At 41.2% G+C, this 16,920-nt stretch overlaps 1 protein-coding gene across 1 annotated transcript; it reads right to left on the bottom strand.

Moving 5' to 3' along the window:
* Nucleotides 1–194: 194 nt before the first annotated feature.
* LOC127101984 (uncharacterized) lies at nt 195–15,670 on the bottom strand. Its single transcript, XM_051039408.1, has 6 exons — nt 15,314–15,670; nt 3,336–3,433; nt 1,306–1,399; nt 838–895; nt 685–728; nt 195–583 (listed from the first exon to the last, which is right to left on the bottom strand). The coding sequence occupies exons 1-6, from the start codon at nt 15,668–15,670 to the stop codon at nt 326–328; spliced, it is 909 nt and encodes a 302-aa protein (XP_050895365.1). The 3' UTR covers nt 195–325.
* Between the last annotated feature and the right edge of the window lie 1,250 nt (nt 15,671–16,920).

The raw sequence follows: 16,920 nt of genomic DNA on the forward strand, positions 1-16,920 counted from the left end.
CAACAATCCATACATATACAACAATCCACTGATATATAATCGTTTAACTTCTAAAGATTCTAAATATACAACCAATTCATAACTTAAAAAGAAATAAAACTAAGTAGCAAAAGCATCTCTGAGATGTATGTTTTTTTTAGTTCTTTATTGTTAACTATGAATAAAACTAAGTAGCAAAAGCATCTCTGAGAATATGCATGTCAATAGCAGTACTCAAAAGATCTTTAAAAACCCTAAGGATATATGTTCAAAGACTCCAAAAAATTACTTTGAAGTATGAGTTCTCTACCAAATCCAAAAATGGAGTTGATAGCCAGTGCAGCAGCTAAAACGATGTCAAACGGGGTGGCTTCTGCGTAGTCTCGCCTTGATACATCAATCTGCGCTTCTTTGAAGCACCTTGATACTGGTAGATGATGCTGTAGAGGCACTGCCTAAGATTTATGATGTCAAACATCTCTATAAATGTTAAATCCGTTGTCCTGGATTTAGCACCAGCATAGCGTTGGTACTCCTCAAACACAGAAGACAGACACCAGTTCTGCATCTTTCTGAAGCAACCAACTACACAACCTGTTCTATGCTGCATTATAGAAGAAAAATCATCATTAGAACAAACAATTAGGAATTCAAAACAGAAATTCAGAATTGAGAAGATAAAATTGCAAGTGATCAATCTTATACCTTTCCTCGTTTGCAATGAATCAAAACAGGGTGATTTCTCACATCTGAAACCAGACAAAATTAAGGAATTAGATATCTAACAAACAAGAGAAACACCAACAAAGATATACAAAAAATCTGCATTTCAAAGTTGAATAAGCTTGCTTCAAATACCAAGTAAAATTTTCAAAGCCTCCATAATAGAATCACTGAGAATAGGTAAAGAAACTTCCTGCAGAAAAATACAAAGATTTATTAACTCTAAAATAAAATAAAAAAAGATAAAACCAAAAATGAATCACCAATCCACATAGGTCAAATTTCATGATTATTAGCAGCTAACACCAACCCATATTTATGATAAACCCCAAACCCCCTTTTTCCCCTAATTATACAATTAAACATAAAACCCTAATCTAATAATCTGCAAAAATAACACAATCACAGAAAAAATTCAAACTTTGAGTAATACACATACATTTCATGATTTCAATGAAATTTCATTAACAAAATTCAGAATGATTCAAACAATCACAGACTTTTTAACAACAATCAAAACCCAATTCAAAACATCATACATTGAAATAATATGATTAAACACATTTGAACACATATATGATGAATACGAATATAAAAAATTACCGTTTTCCCCTCAATTCCAAATTGAAATAGACGAATATTCTGTGATTTAAGAAACTCCAAATTCTCCTCCGGATAGGGTTCAGGACACAAGTATCTGCATCAATTCGAAAAAAGTTTCACCCTAACCATATATATATATATATATATATATATATATATATATATATATATATATATATATAACATCAATAAATCAATAAATAAAGAGTCATTTTAATCATAGTTAACAATAAAGAACTAAAAAAAATGGAACAGTTGGTGAAATTTAACCCATAATGCCTAGTCTCCATTGCTAGCATTGCAACACAATAATTATTGTTGAGAATACTCAATAAATGTATGAACCAAGAAAAATGAAACCAAAAATGAACAATAGCGAACGTCAGAAGAGAAACCAAGTAATATGAAGATTAGAAAAATACCTATGGTGTCAAAATCGAACAGCTAACAACGAATTAATAGAAGGAGGAAACGTCGTAGATCTAACAGAGGTGGAAGGAGAACGCCTTAGAAGTAGCGAAAATCGTAGCAGTGAGAACCCTAACGTGAAAAAGAACGAAAATAACAGAGAGTGAAATAACAAAACGCGCAGTATGTTATAATTTTAATGTTTACTAAAGGGGACCTTAGAGGGCGCTTGTGGAAAAAAAGCGCCCTCTAAAGGGGGCCTAAGAGGGCGCTTATGAAAGCGCTCTCTAAGGCTTTCCAAAAGCGCTTTATAAACTGGAAATGCACATGGACTTATAGAGCGCTTTTTTAAAAGCGCCCTCTAAGGGTAACCTTAGAGGGCGCTTTCTAAAAAGCGCCCTGTATTGTTGTCCCTCTATCTCCTCCTTATTTTTTCGCTTCACCTTAGAGGGCGCTTTATTACAAAAGCGCCCTCTAAAGTGCGCTGTCTATTCCAGTTGTTCGCTCCTTATTTTTTCGCTTCACTTTAGAGTGCGCTTTTGTAATAAAGCGCCCTCTAAGGTGCGCTGTCTATTCCAGTTTTTGGCGTAGTGAACATCCTTCGTTTTATAAATCGATTTTATAAGGATGAGTTAGACTAAATTTTAATAGATTTAATCAAAATCCACGAAAATGAATCTAAAAAAACAATCCTAATTTATTCTTTATAAAATGTTTTCTTAATTCTAAAGATGAATAATAAATTAAAATGAATATGTCACAAGCAAGACTGCGCAACTATTAATTTTTCTTTGTAAATTCGGAAAACTAAAAAATGATGTAATATTTACCTAGTTTATCCATTTGGTGCCAAATTGCTAAGGTACATTGAATAAAGGCTCAAAGGCATGGACAACCCTAATTAAGTCTGATTCCAATCAAATATTGTACCAATCCTTTTTATTGGAGAAATCTATGGATTTCAAATAACCTAAAAATTCGGCAATGAGAGAGTTAGAGATATTGAAAAATTCATAGAAAGTTCCAAGAAAACAACCATTATGATCTCTGAAGATATCTTATACGTTGAGATTCTAAGGTTATTTATATTGGTGCACAAGGTTGAAAATGAAGATGGAAGAAGAGAGAGAAAACAAACTCTTAAAAATGGTGGAAGAAAATTTTACTGCTATATTCTATTGAAAAACGATTACAAGAGTTGCTTAAATACACATCTCTAACCGCAACATAAGCAAAACAACAAATGCTAAAACTCAGAAAGTAAACTAGGTTCTAAGTAGGAAACTTCTAAGCTACATTGAGTAAGGTTTCTGAAACATGTAGCTTCTGAACACTACACCTTCTGAAACAGCTTCTAACTACTGCTTCTGACTAACAGCCTCAGAAGCTTTTGACTATATCAAGATTTTGAATAATGAATTACTTCTAACACCATCCATTAGTTCATATTCAGCTAATTAAAATCTACAAGACCAATTTCATCCCTCAAGTGGACAAAATATTCAGTCTTGATAGCTTTAGTCAGAACATCTGCAAGTTACTTCTGGGTGCTACAGTGCATAACTTCTAGCACTCTATTATGAACCTGATTACTCAGAAAATGAAACTTCGTGTCAATATACTTGCTTCTTCCATGCAGCACTGGATTTTTGGTAAGACTTATGGATGATTTGTTGTCAATCATCAACTTCATATGCTTGTTCACTTTTATCTTCAGATCCTACAACAAATACATAAAATAAATAGTTTGACACGCAAACAAAGCACCTGCAATGTGTACTACCCCAAAATTTACCCTTCATTTTTCCTGAAAAAAAAAAAAAAAAAAACGAAAAAAAAAAATTTATTTAATTAATTAATTAATTAAATAAAATAAATAAATAAATAAAATATAACAAATTATTTTGGACTTGGGTCTCCCTCATTTGAGCCCATTACCCACGAAAATCAGTCTATAAATACTGAAGTTTCAGTAGGGGAGTTACACTGGGAGATTCACTGGAGAAAAAGGAAGAGAAGCAAAATACTCTGAGGTTTCCTTAGAACAAAACCCTGAGGAAAAAGATAGTGAGAGAAGAACTAACAGAGTTCAGAGCAGCCTCCAAACCCTGAAGGGAACTCAACTTGTAAACCTCACGGGCGCAACTCAATTTCAATCAAGCTCTCCAATCAGCTGGAGACATTTCAGGGTTTCTTGCCCCTTTAACTGCTATAGCTTCGGATCTTTATCCGTGTGATAATTTTTTCCCTTTCTCATACTTTATCGCTTTCTTAGCTGGAAGACCTCGATAGGAGGCAATGTTTGAGCCCCTTGGTGGCATTTTACTTTGAGATACATGTTTTGTGTTTTGTATTCATATCCCTGCAGGTAGCGCGGTTCCTTCGTCAAGGACTGCCTTTTTGCCCTCGAGCATCCCAAACCCTAAAACCCAAAGCAACACGTTTACTCCTTCTACTACAGGCGAGTAAGTCTCCAAAGGTCGAGCATCCGGTAGATTGCGTAGTGACGTCGTTCGTCCAAAACCCAATCCATAACCCCGTAGTTAGCCGAACTACGGCTTGCTCTGATTCTCATTCCAGATGAGATACGTAGGCATAAGACGCGATGTCTTAGCGAGCACACATCCCCCCAACCCATAGGTCAGCCGAGCTACGAAGACTCTGATTCTCATATTCAGATGAGATACGTATGCAGTGGATGCAACATCCGCGCGAGTCATTTTCATTCAACCCCTCTTTTTTTTTTAGTAAATAAACACATTAGATAAACCCACACCCTTTAGACAAAAACCACAAAAGTGGATCCCGTAGAGTACTACGGATGCGTAGGGGTGCTAATACCTTCCCTTCGCATAACCGACTCCCGAACCCAAGATTTGGTTGCGAGACCCCGTCTTGTCCTTTCCTTTTTTCAGGTTTACTTCGAGCGTTTCCTTTCCCTCCTTTGGGATGAATAACGCACGGTGGCGACTCTTCTGTCATTCTCTTTCGCCGGTTGTTTTTTCGCACACTGTATTTTTCAGGTTGCGACAGCTGGCGACTCTGCTGGGGACCCTAAGAAGTTGACCTCTTGCTGGTCCATCTTCCCTAAGCGAGTCCCTCCTAGCTTTTGTAGTTTGTTTGTTTATTGGATGTTCATGCTTTTGTACAGTTATTTATTTACCTGCTTTACCTTATTACATTGTGTACATATCATTGTTGTATCTGTTGGCTGGCTATGGCTGCTTGGTGATCTTTGTGAGATGAGTTCTATACCCGAACTCGAGTGCACTTAAGATAGGAGAATGGCATAGTCCTGTCAACTTGTGTGGAGTATTCCTTAGCGAGTTGACTTGCAAGCCCATTCACTTGGTGGAGGTCATGTTGAGATCAATAATGTCACATAAGTAAGTTGTGGTTAGACATTACTTGTTCCAATATAGACCTAAGAAGCCAAGGACCTTAGTTTACCAAACCCATCTTGGCCTATTCGTAGGACGTAGTGCGAAAGTCGTTCAAGTGTAAGATTTGATACGATTGTTACGCGATACTACACTCATAAGAGTCTCTCTTGAGAATATTGTCGGAATACGAGTAGTCGTTCCTCTGATAATATCCGAAAGATGGGATTATGACTATGGGAACCTTTTGTAGAACATGTTTGGCAGGTTTAAACCTTAGTACACTCCTTTTGGGTGGTTCTTAACCTAAACTCCATGCTCGTGACTTGCGACAAACCCTTGATTCATGGTTGATCCGATCAGGTATCCTTAATATCAATGAAACTCGGGTATTGATAAGGTGTAAACCATAATCCTCCAAAATGGGTGGTTGATATTAAGGATAACATGATCCATCCCATGACCTTTGTTTGGTGTGCTCTTAATTTCTCTCCAGACAGTGCAACCTGACAGATGTTCAAGCAGATACAGCAATCCTGATTGACATGCCACTGCATTGCATTCACATCGTTTCATCACATCATTTGCATTCATATCATTTAACACATGTTTATCCATTTCTGTGGGGTTTATATCTTCTACTTGATTCTAGTCGGAATTTTCTTGGTTCTCATCAACGGCTTAGTCTCTTTTTTACACTGTTTATCAAATGTGAGACTGGAATCAAGAGGGTAGAATACTTTTGGAATTGATAAACATGTCATTGCATTTGCATAGTCATCCGCATGTCTTGCATAACAGGTACCGCCACAGTGTTCTCAGTTTGTTTGGTGTTCCATCAGCAGGATAGCTGACTCAGGCATTCACCGATACGGTACCCGAAGGAATCAACAGAGAGTAATGGAAAGCCTACAGGCAGAGCTCGCCGAGATGAAGATTCACATGAATCAATTCATGGATTTGGTTCAAGGGGTGGCTCAAGGACAGCAGGAGCTTAGATTATTGGTGCAGAAGGATCCCCCTATTACTCAACCGGAGACGTTGGCTGATCCTCCAATTGGAGAGGCTAATGGTCCCAATGGAACGGGGCCTATCCCAATCCTACATGTCACCTCCGGTCAACAACCCATTCAGGATGGTCAGGATGATCAGTTCCCCTTGCTTCAGGAAGACTTTGGCATGGACCCCATGTTTAGAAGATTGGAAGAAAGGTTGAAGGCAGTGGAAGGACAGAATCCTCTGGGAGTAGATGTTGCTGACTTGGGGCTGGTCCCAGGTGTGAGAGTGCCACCGAAATTCAAGGTTCCGATATTTGACAAATACAATGGCAGCTCTTGCCCCAAAACTCACGTGCAAGCCTATTTCCGTAAAATGGTTGCATACTCTGATGACGAGAAGCTACTTATGTACTTCTTCCAGGATAGCCTAGCTGGGGCATCCTTGGAATGGTATATGAGGCTGGACAGAGCCCACATCCGTTGCTGGAGGGATTTGGCAGAGGCTTTCGTGAAGCAGTATCAGTATAATGCAGACATGGCTCCGGACAGAACTCAACTTCAGAATCTGTCTCTTAAAAGCAATGAGTGTTTCAGGGAATACGCTCAACGCTGGAGGGATACAGCTTCCCGTGTTCAGCCTCCTATGTTGGAAAAGGAAATGGCCAACATGTTCATGAATACGCTGCCTGAACCTTACTTGGAGCGTCTGGTAGGTTGCAATGCTTCCAACTTTGCTGATGTGGTCTCTACTGGAGAAAGGGTGGAGAATTACCTAAAGACATACAAGATCCAGAGTGGAGGTGGATCCTCATCAGGGGTGAAGAAGTCGTTCATTCAGGGACAGAAGAGGAGAGAAGGGGATGCGAATGCCATATCTTCTTATCATAACAGGGATAACCGGAGGAATAATTTTCAGAATTATCATCAGCAACCGTATGTTGCGGCTGTGACCATTCCAGCTGCAGCACCACTACAACAACAATAATTACAACGTCAACCAGCTCAGTATCAACAGCAGCAACAACCGGGTAACAGACCCGCTTATCAACAGAGGCAAAGGATGATGGACCGGCGTTTCGACACCCTTCCAATGTCGTACGCCCAGTTGCTTTCTAGTCTTCAACAACTACAACTTGTGCAATTGCGCACTTTGGCTCCTCCTGTTGGTAGACTTCCGGTGGGTTACGACGCCAATGCTAGGTGTAGCTTCCACTCTGGGGCACCTGGCCATGACATTGAGAACTGCAAAGCTTTTAAGCACGTAGTTCAGGACCTCATAGATTCAAAGGCCATCGACCTTGCACCGGTTCCAAATGTCGTCAACAATCCCATGCCACAACATGGTGGGGAAAATGTTAACATGGTTGAAGGAGAAGCCAAATCCGTTGGCCAGGTATCAGCAATCAATGAAGAGGGTGGGGATAGTGATTGTGACATTGACAACTGGGTGCGTCTGAGGATCCCGGGTGAAGTCATCAACAATTGGTCTTCTGAGGAGATTATCCAAGTCACTCTTCTTGAAGAGTAATTTTCTTTGTTTATTCATGCATATCCAAGTCTTACGTTCCGCCCAGGGCGTAATGACTCATTGTAGGGCCCATCTATATGACACTTGCATTTTTATCATAAATAAAGGACGTATTTTTGCATTCAAATATTTCGTTCCCTGTCTTTCTATTTTTGCAGTTTTTCAAAATAAAAAAAATGGCAATGTTTTGTTTAGTTTTCACTTCTTGTTCACACTCATAAGCACATACCATCGCTCATGCAGATGCACAACACCGGATCCTATTGATAACGGTTCTGCTATGGCTCGCTTCGACTTTGAAAATCCAATCTTTCAAGCTGAAGAAGAGGGTGATGAAGACTGTGAACTCCCTGAAGAACCTACCAGGTTATTAAAACAGGAAGAAAGGGTCATTCAACCGCATCGAGAGTCTGTTGAAGTGATTAATCTCGGCACCGAGGACGCCAAGAGAGAAATCAAGATAGGGGCTGTTTTGAGAGATGATGTGAAGAAAGGGTTGATTGAATTGCTGCAAGAATATGTTGACATCTTCGCCTGGTCTTATCAGGACATGCCTGGGTTGGACACAGACATCGTGGTACACCGCTTGCCTCTCAAAGAAGGTTGTCCTCCGGTCAAGCAGAAGCTCAGAAGAACAAGACCAGAGATGGCTGTCAAGATAAAGGAAGAAGTGCAAAAGCAGTTGGATGCAGGGTTTCTAGCAGTCACCAATTATCCGCCATGGGTTGCAAACATCGTCCCAGTACCTAAGAAGGATGGAAAGGTACGGATGTGTGTCGACTACCGGGATCTGAACAGAGCTAGCCCTAAAGATGATTTCCCATTACCTCACATCGACGTTTTGGTGGATAACACGGCTCAGTTCTCGGTATTCTCCTTCATGGATGGCTTTTCTGGCTATAATCAAATTAAGATGGCACCAAAAGACATGGAGAAGACAACTTTCATAACCCCATGGGGCACCTTCTGCTACAAGGTGATGCCGTTTGGTCTGAAAAATGCCGGAGCAACATATCAACGAGCTATGGTAACTCTGTTCCATGATATGATTCATCATGAAATCTAGGTTTATGTGGATGATATGATTGCCAAATCTCATACGGAAGAAGAACATTTGGTGAATTTGCAGAAACTGTTTGAGCGTTTGAGGAAATTCAAACTGAGACTTAATCCGAATAAGTGCACTTTCGGGGTGAGATCGGGAAAATTGCTGGGTTTTATCGTTAGCGGAAAAGGGATTGAGGTGGATCCCGACAAAGTAAAAGCGATACAGGAAATGCCTGAGCCGAGAACCGAGAAGCAAGTCCGTAGTTTCTTAGGGAGGTTGAACTACATTGCAAGGTTCATCTCTCACCTAACAACCACGTGTGAGCCAATTTTCAAATTGCTGAGGAAAGATCAGACTATCAGGTGGAATGAAGATTGTCAAAGGGCTTTTGAGAAGATAAAAGAGTATTTGCAGAAACCTCCAATCCTTATACCTCCAGTTCCTGGGAGACCTCTGATAATGTACCTGTTAGTGACCGAGAACTCGATGGGGTGTGTATTGGGACAGCATGACGAGTCTGGTCGAAAAGAGCATGCCATATACTACCTTAGCAAAAAGTTTACCGACTGTGAAATCAAATATTCGCAGCTTGAGAAAACTTGCTGTGCTTTGGCTTGGGCTGCTCGCCGACTAAGGCAGTATATGTTGAACCATACTACCTTGTTGATTTCTAAGATGGATCCAGTGAAGTACATATTCGAGAAGCCAGCTTTCACCGGAAGGGTCGCTCGTTGGCAAATGGTTTTAACAGAGTATGATATTCAGTACACGTCACAGAAGGCCATCAAAGGGAGTATTCTGTCAGACTATCTTGCTCAGCAGCCGATTGATGATTATGAGCCGATGAAGTTTGATTTTCCAGATGAAGACATCATGTTCCTCAAGATGAAAGACTGTGAAGAGCCAGTTGTTGAGGAGGGACCTGATCCAAACGAAAAGTGGACTTTGTTGTTTGATGGGGCTGTCAATGCTAGAGGTAGTGGAATTGGCGCTGTCATTACTACTCCGAAGGGTGCCCACATGCCTTTCACCGCTCGTTTGACTTTTGAGTGCACAAATAACGAAGCTGAGTACGAGGCCTGTATCTTGGGTATTGAGCAAGCCATTGATCTGAGAATCAAGACTCTGGACATCTTCGGAGATTCAGCTCTGGTGATCAATCAAGTGAATGGTGATTGGAATATTCTCCAGCCCACTCTGGTCCCCTACAGAGATTACACAAGAAGACTTTTCACTTTCTTCACAACGGTAAAATTGTATCATATACCTCGTGATGAGAACCAGATGGCAGACGCACTTGCTACTATATCCTCCATGATCAAGGTAACTCGTTGGAACCATGCTCCCAGGATCGATGTGATGCGCCTTGACAGGGCCGCGTATGTGTTTGTTGCTGAACTGGTAGTCGATGACAAGCCCTGGTATCACGATATCAAGTGCTTTCTGAAGAATCAAGAGTACCCTGCAGGGGCATCCAACAATGACAGAAAGACTTTGAGAAGATTGGCAGGCAGTTTCTTCTTGAACAAAGACGATGTGTTGTATAAGAGGAACTTCGACATGGTTTTGCTCAGATGTGTGGACAGACACGAGGCGAACATATTAATACAGGAAGTTCATGAAGGTTCCTTCGGTACTCATGCCGGCGGACATGCAATGGCTAAGAAATTGTTGAGAGCGGGTTATTATTGGATGACCATGGAATCAGATTGTTTCAAGTATGCTCGGAAGTGTCATAAATGCCAGATTTATGCTGATAAGGTGCATGTACCGCCGAATCCTCTGAATGTGATGTCTTCGCCGTGGCCGTTTGCCATGTGGGGCATTGACATGATTGGAAAGATTGAGCCGACTGCTTCCAATGGGCATCGCTTCATCCTTGTTGCCATCGACTATTTCACCAAGTGGGTCGAGGCAGCGTCGTTCGCGAATGTCACCAGACATGTGGTTGCCCGTTTCATCAAGAAAGAAATCATTTGTCGCTATGGGATTCCCGAAAGAATCATTACTGATAATGGTTCTAATCTCAACAACAAAATGATGAAGGAGTTGTGTCAGAACTTCAACATTCAGCATCACAATTCTTCCCCTTACCGCCCTAAGATGAACGGCGCTGTTGAGGCGGCAAATAAGAACATAAAGAAGATTGTGCAGAAGATGGTCGTCACGTACAGAGATTGGCATGAGATGCTACCTTTCGCCTTGCATGGGTACCGCACTTCAGTACGTACATCGACCGGGGCAACCCCTTACTCCCTCGTGTATGGTATGGAAGCAGTCCTACCTGTTGAAGTGGAGATTCCTTCCCTAAGAGTCTTGTTGGATGTCAAGCTAGACGAAGCTGAATGGATTCGGACAAAGTTCAATGAGTTGAGTCTTATCGAAGAGAAGCGAATGGCAGCCATTTGTCATGGGCAGTTGTATCAGAGTCGGATGAAGAGAGCCTTTGATCAGAAAGTGCGTCCTCGTTGTTTCCAAGTTGGAGATTTAGTTTTGAAAAGGATCCTTCCTCCTCAGACAGATCACAGGGGCAAGTGGACTCCTAACTATGATGGACCGTATATTGTCACAAAGGTTTTTGATGGTGGGGCCTTAATGCTTGCAACTATGGATGGTGAAAACTTCACTTCCCCTGTGAACTCAGACGCAGTTAAAAAATACTTCGCATAAAATAGACCCGCTGGACAGTAAAAAGAATAGTCCAGGCAAAAATGGGCATCCCGACGAACCAAGAAAATGAAAAGGTTCGGGCAAAAATTAGGGACAAAAATAAAAAAAAGATTGTACACCCGGTAAGTTGAAAACCTGAAAAGGCAACTTAGGCAAAAATGGGTATCCCGGTGGATCGAAAACCCGAAAAGGGCGATCCAGGCAAAAGTTAGGGATTAAGCGAATGACTGCGTTCTGAGTAGTTCTGAATCTCATCTCGTGCCAATGACTGGAAATTTTTGAAGGATAGGAAACAGTCCAATCACTCTTTCAGAAAGCTGATCATCTGGAGGATCTTGAAGACGGGCAAGTCATAGCAGAATTGGAACCCAATAGAAATCCATTTCACATTGCCATTAGATTAATTTCTGTTTTTATCTATTGTGCGATTACCTCTTTCCAGGGATTGCTTCTTAATGTAAATGCCTATTCATAGGCCATTCAATCAATAAAATCATGTTATTCAGTATATCTCTGTTTTCATTTTCATTTTACTGTTTTGTTTGCAAAAATGACGTCCGAATTTTTGATAAACATTGCATCATGACACATAAGGGCTTTACAGGTACATGCTTAATAAACATTTAAAATTGCTGTAAATTTTAAGTGCTTTGGATCGTCTATTCAGAACAGATACCCCCGGGGCATTTCCTTAAAATCCCCTGCGGATGATCGTGAATATCTTCCCCAGTGAAGTCACCAACAGACGAATTCGGTGTCTTGACCCTGCAGAGCTGATCAGAGTGTTGGATTCTTCAATCCCCAGCAGTTTCTCACCACCGTACTTCCCCAAGCGGTTGTTTCAGGACATACACTCCCCAGCGGAGTTGACAGTGCCAGACTGTATCTTCCCAGCAGAAGTGGCTGCTCCTTAGAGTTCGATGCCAGATCGATAATCCCAATGCCAGATCCATGGTTTCTTTCCTTGAAGCAGAACCTCGGTACCGTATCAGTGTTTGCTCCCCCTGCTGAGTCATCTCTCGCAAATCGTGGTTGCCAGAACCATTGTAGCTTTCCTCAGCAGCAGGCTTCCAATGCCATTCTTTCCCCGATCGGAGTCTCAGTATGGCCAGAACACTGCATGGCTAGTCATCTCCCCACAGAGTTCATTGTGGTGTGTATCTCCAGCAGCCTGGCCAGAGCCCAGAGGATGGTAATCATTTCCCCAGCAGATCCCCTTGCCTCGGCTTGGCATTCTACCCAGCATTTCGCATCCCTGCATGTAGAATCATATTGCATTGCATCCTTCCAAATCGCGTAGCATTTCATGGAGCATTACGCCATTGAAAAATTCAAACATACGCATTGTAAGCATAAAACATTATCGGTATCCCAAGTGATAAGCTAGAAGTTGTTTCCAGTACTCAGACTGAAGATTGTTCATGACTTACCTTTGTTATCCCCAGCAAGTGTCATCGGCCCATGCGCCGCCTCTATTATCATTCCCTATTTCTGCCAATGCTGACAGGCATGAAGTTTTCCGGTATCCAGACCGAAGTGGCATTCAGGCCAGTTTTCCGGTATCCAGACCGAAGTGGCATTCAAGCCAGTTTTCCGGTATCCAGACCGAAGTGGCATTCAGGCCAGTTTTCCGGTATCCAGACCGAAGTGGCATTCAGGCCAGTTTTCCGGTATCCAAACCGAAGTGGCATTCAGGCCAGTTTTCCGGTATCCAGACCGAAGTGGCATTCAGGCCAGTTTTCCGGTATCCAGACCCAAGTGGCATTCAGGCCAGTTTTCCGGTATCCAGACCGAAGTGGCATTCAGGCCAGTTTTCCGGTATCCAGACCGAAGGGGCATTCAGGCCAATTTTCCGATATTCAGACCGAAGTGGCATTCAGGCCAATTTTCCGATATTCATATCGAAGTGGCATTCAGGCTAATTTTCCGATATTTAGATCGAAGTGGCATTCAGGCCAATTTTCCGATGTTCAGATCGAAGAAGTTTCCGACGTTCAGGTCGATGCGACTTGTGGCATTCAGGCCCATTTTCCGATGTTCAGATCGAAATCCTTTCTAGTATTCAAACTGATGAGCGGCATTCAGGCCATGGTTATTTCTGTGTTACCATTTATTTTGGTATCCAGTTTAACATTCTTTTTCGATATTCAGACTGACTTTCACCGTACCAGATGGATTCTTCTTTCAAGACCACCTCTTTGCCGATTCGGACAGATATTGTTACTTCACTTCACTTCAGTGCAAATTTTTGGGCTTTTATTGTATTCAATCCCTTGATACCTCGAAAGTACGAAAGCAACTGCCATCTTCTTTCCGGGTCTCCAGTTGATTGAATAGGGGCAGCTGTAATACCCCAAAATTTACCCTTCATTTTTCCTGGAAAAAAAAAACAAAAAAACAAAAAAAAAAAAAAAAAAACGAAAAAAAAAACGAAAAAAAAAATTATTTAATTAATTAATTAATTAATTAATTAATTAAATAAAATAAATAAATAAATAAATAAAATATAACAAATTATTTTGGACTTAGGTCTCCCTCATTTGAGCCCATTACCCACGAAAATCAGTCTATAAATACTGAAGTTTCAGTAGGGGAGTTACACTGGGAGATTCACTGGAGAAAAAGGAAAAGAAGCAAAATACTCTGAGGTTTCCTTAGAACAAAACCCTGAGGAAAAAGATAGTGAGAGAAGAACTAACAGAGTTCAGAGCAGCCTTCAAACCCTGAAGGGAACTCAACTTGTAAACCTCACGGGCGCAACTCAATTTCAATCAAGCTCTCCAATCAGCTGGAGACATTTCAGGGTTTCTTGCCCCTTTAACTGCTATAGCTTCGGATCTTTATCCGTGTGGTAATTTTTTCCCTTTCTCATACTTTATCGCTTTCTTAGCTGGAAGACCTCGATAGGAGGCAATGTTTGAGCCCCTTGGTGGCATTTTACTTTGAGATACATGTTTTGTGTTTTGTATTCATATCCCTGCAGGTAGCGCGGTTCCTTCGTCAAGGACTGCCTTTTTGCCCTCGAGCATCCCAAACCCTAAAACCCAAAGCAACACGTTTACTCCTTCTACTACAGGCGAGTAAGTCTCCAAAGGTCGAGCATCCGGTAGTGACGTCGTTCGTCCAAAACCCAATCCATAACCCCGTAGTTAGCCGAACTACGGCTTGCTCTGATTCTCATTCCAGATGAGATACGTAGGCATAAGACGCGATGTCTTAGCGAGCACACATCCCCCCAACCCATAGGTCAGCCGAGCTACGAAGACTCTGATTCTCATATTCAGATGAGATACGTATGCAGTGGATGCAACATCCGCGCGAGTCATTTTCATTCAACCCCTTTTTTTTTAGTAAATAAACACATTAGATAAACCCACACCCTTTAGACAAAAACCACAAAAGTGGATCCCGTAGAGTACTACGGATGCGTAGGGGTGCTAATACCTTCCCTTCGCATAACCGACTCCCGAACCCAAGATTTGGTTGCGAGACCCCGTCTTGTCCTTTCCTTTTTTCAGGTTTACTTCGAGCGTTTCCTTTCCCTCCTTTGGGATGAATAACGCACGGTGGCGACTCTTCTGTCATTCTCTTTCGCCGGTTGTTTTTTCGCACACTGTATTTTTCAGGTTGCGACACAATATACTCAGCTTCACAGGTTGACAATGCAACCAATGATTGCTTCTTAGAGCACCAAGAGATAAGACCTGCCATATACTTGAAGAAATATCCAAAAGTATTTGTTTTGTCAACTCAGTCTCTACACTAATCTGAATCTGAATAGCACATCAGTTCTGATCCAGACTTAACACCAGGAGGGAATAACACTCCACACTTCAGAGTCCCCTTAATATACCTTAGAATCCTGACAGCAAGCTTGGTAATGTGACCATTTTGGTTTGTTCATAAACCTACTTACCATTCCAACTACATAACAGATGCCAGGTATGGTGTTTCAAAGATATCTTAATGAGCCAACCAATTGTTTAAAAGTTTTAGCATCTACATCATCATCCTCAACATCAGAATCCAACTTGTGATTTGTTTCAGCAAGTGCGATTGCAATCTTGCAATTTGTCAGCTCAAATCTCTTCAGAAGTTCAAGTTCATACTTGAGTTGATACAAAATGATACCCTTCTTAGAGTACAAAATCTCCATCCCTATAAAATATATCATATTTCCCATACCAGTCATCTCAAACTCATTCATAAGCACCTTCTTGAACTTCATTATCTCATCTGAACAGCTTCTTGTCAGCAATACGTCATCAACATAGAGACACACTAGAATCATACCGCCTTCAGAAGTATGCTGAATATAAACGCCATACTCCATCTAACACTTTTTGAATCCTCGGAGCTTGAAAAATTAATCAATTTTTCATATTCCAAGCTCTAGGAGCTTGTTTCAGTCCATACAATGTTATATGTAACATGTACATCATCCATTCCTGATTCTTTTTCATAAATCCAGAAGGTTGTGACACATATACCTCTTCTTGCAATAGATCGTTCATAAAGGAGAATTTCACATCCAAATGTATCAGAGGCAAATTCATATTTGCAGCTATAGCAATCACCAATCTAATTATTTCATGACTAGCTACATGCACAAATACTTCAAAGTAGTCTAACCTAGGTTTGTGTAGAAATTCTTTTGCTACTAACCTTGCTTTGTGTTTGCCAATTGATCCACATGGCTTTAGTTTTACCTTGAAAACCCATATGACAATTATGTGTTTCTTGTTCTTTGGAAGCTCAGTCAACTCCCAAGTCTTGTTTCTTTCTATAGCCTCAAGTTCTTTTTTCATGTCCTTTAGCCACACTTTCTTCTTGAAAACTTCTTCAACAGTAATTGGTTCAGAGTCTACTAACATGGTACACTGAATAACCTTCCCTTTAGAGTCTACCTCAGTATCTTGCAACATGTCAAACTATGCAAATCTCTGTGGTATCTGATGAATTCTCTGTTGTCTGGTTTCAGAGGTTGGACCACCTTCAGAAGCTCCACCTTCAGAGGCATGACCACCTTTAGAGGTTGGATTACCACCAGAATACGAATCATCATCATCAGATTCATCTTCTGAGTCTTCTTCAAATTCAGAGTTACTATCAAACTCTAACTCATCTTTGGATTCAGAATCACCATCAGACTCTGACTCATCTTTAGAGGCAGAATCCCCTTCAAAGGCTATAGTTAAACAATGGTTGTGCGTTTTGGTGTTGGTGGGTAGGGTTTGATTCTTGGTTTTGTGGTTGGGTGGGTGGCATGAACGGATTGCGTCGTTGGGTGTTTGGTTGTTTGATGGATGGCATGAATGGGTTGCGAAGTTGGGTGTTTTGTTGTTGGGTGTATGTTGTAGGTTGATGTTGTGAGGTTGGTTATTGGGTTTGGGTGGTTTTACATTGGTGTTGGATGGGGACTTGTTGTTGGGCGTACGATGACGAAGCTAGTTGGTGTGGATCCATCAAATACCGCGGCTCAGGCACAAATTCTTGAGTTGCTACCGACCTAAACCATACCATATATTGTTGAGTTGGTCTTGCACCATGGATGACTGGTTCGTTTAAGATGTGATGTCGTCG

The sequence above is a fragment of the Lathyrus oleraceus genome, chromosome 7, assembly GCF_024323335.1.
Source record: "Lathyrus oleraceus cultivar Zhongwan6 chromosome 7, CAAS_Psat_ZW6_1.0, whole genome shotgun sequence".
Taxonomy (NCBI): Eukaryota; Viridiplantae; Streptophyta; class Magnoliopsida; order Fabales; family Fabaceae; genus Lathyrus; species Lathyrus oleraceus.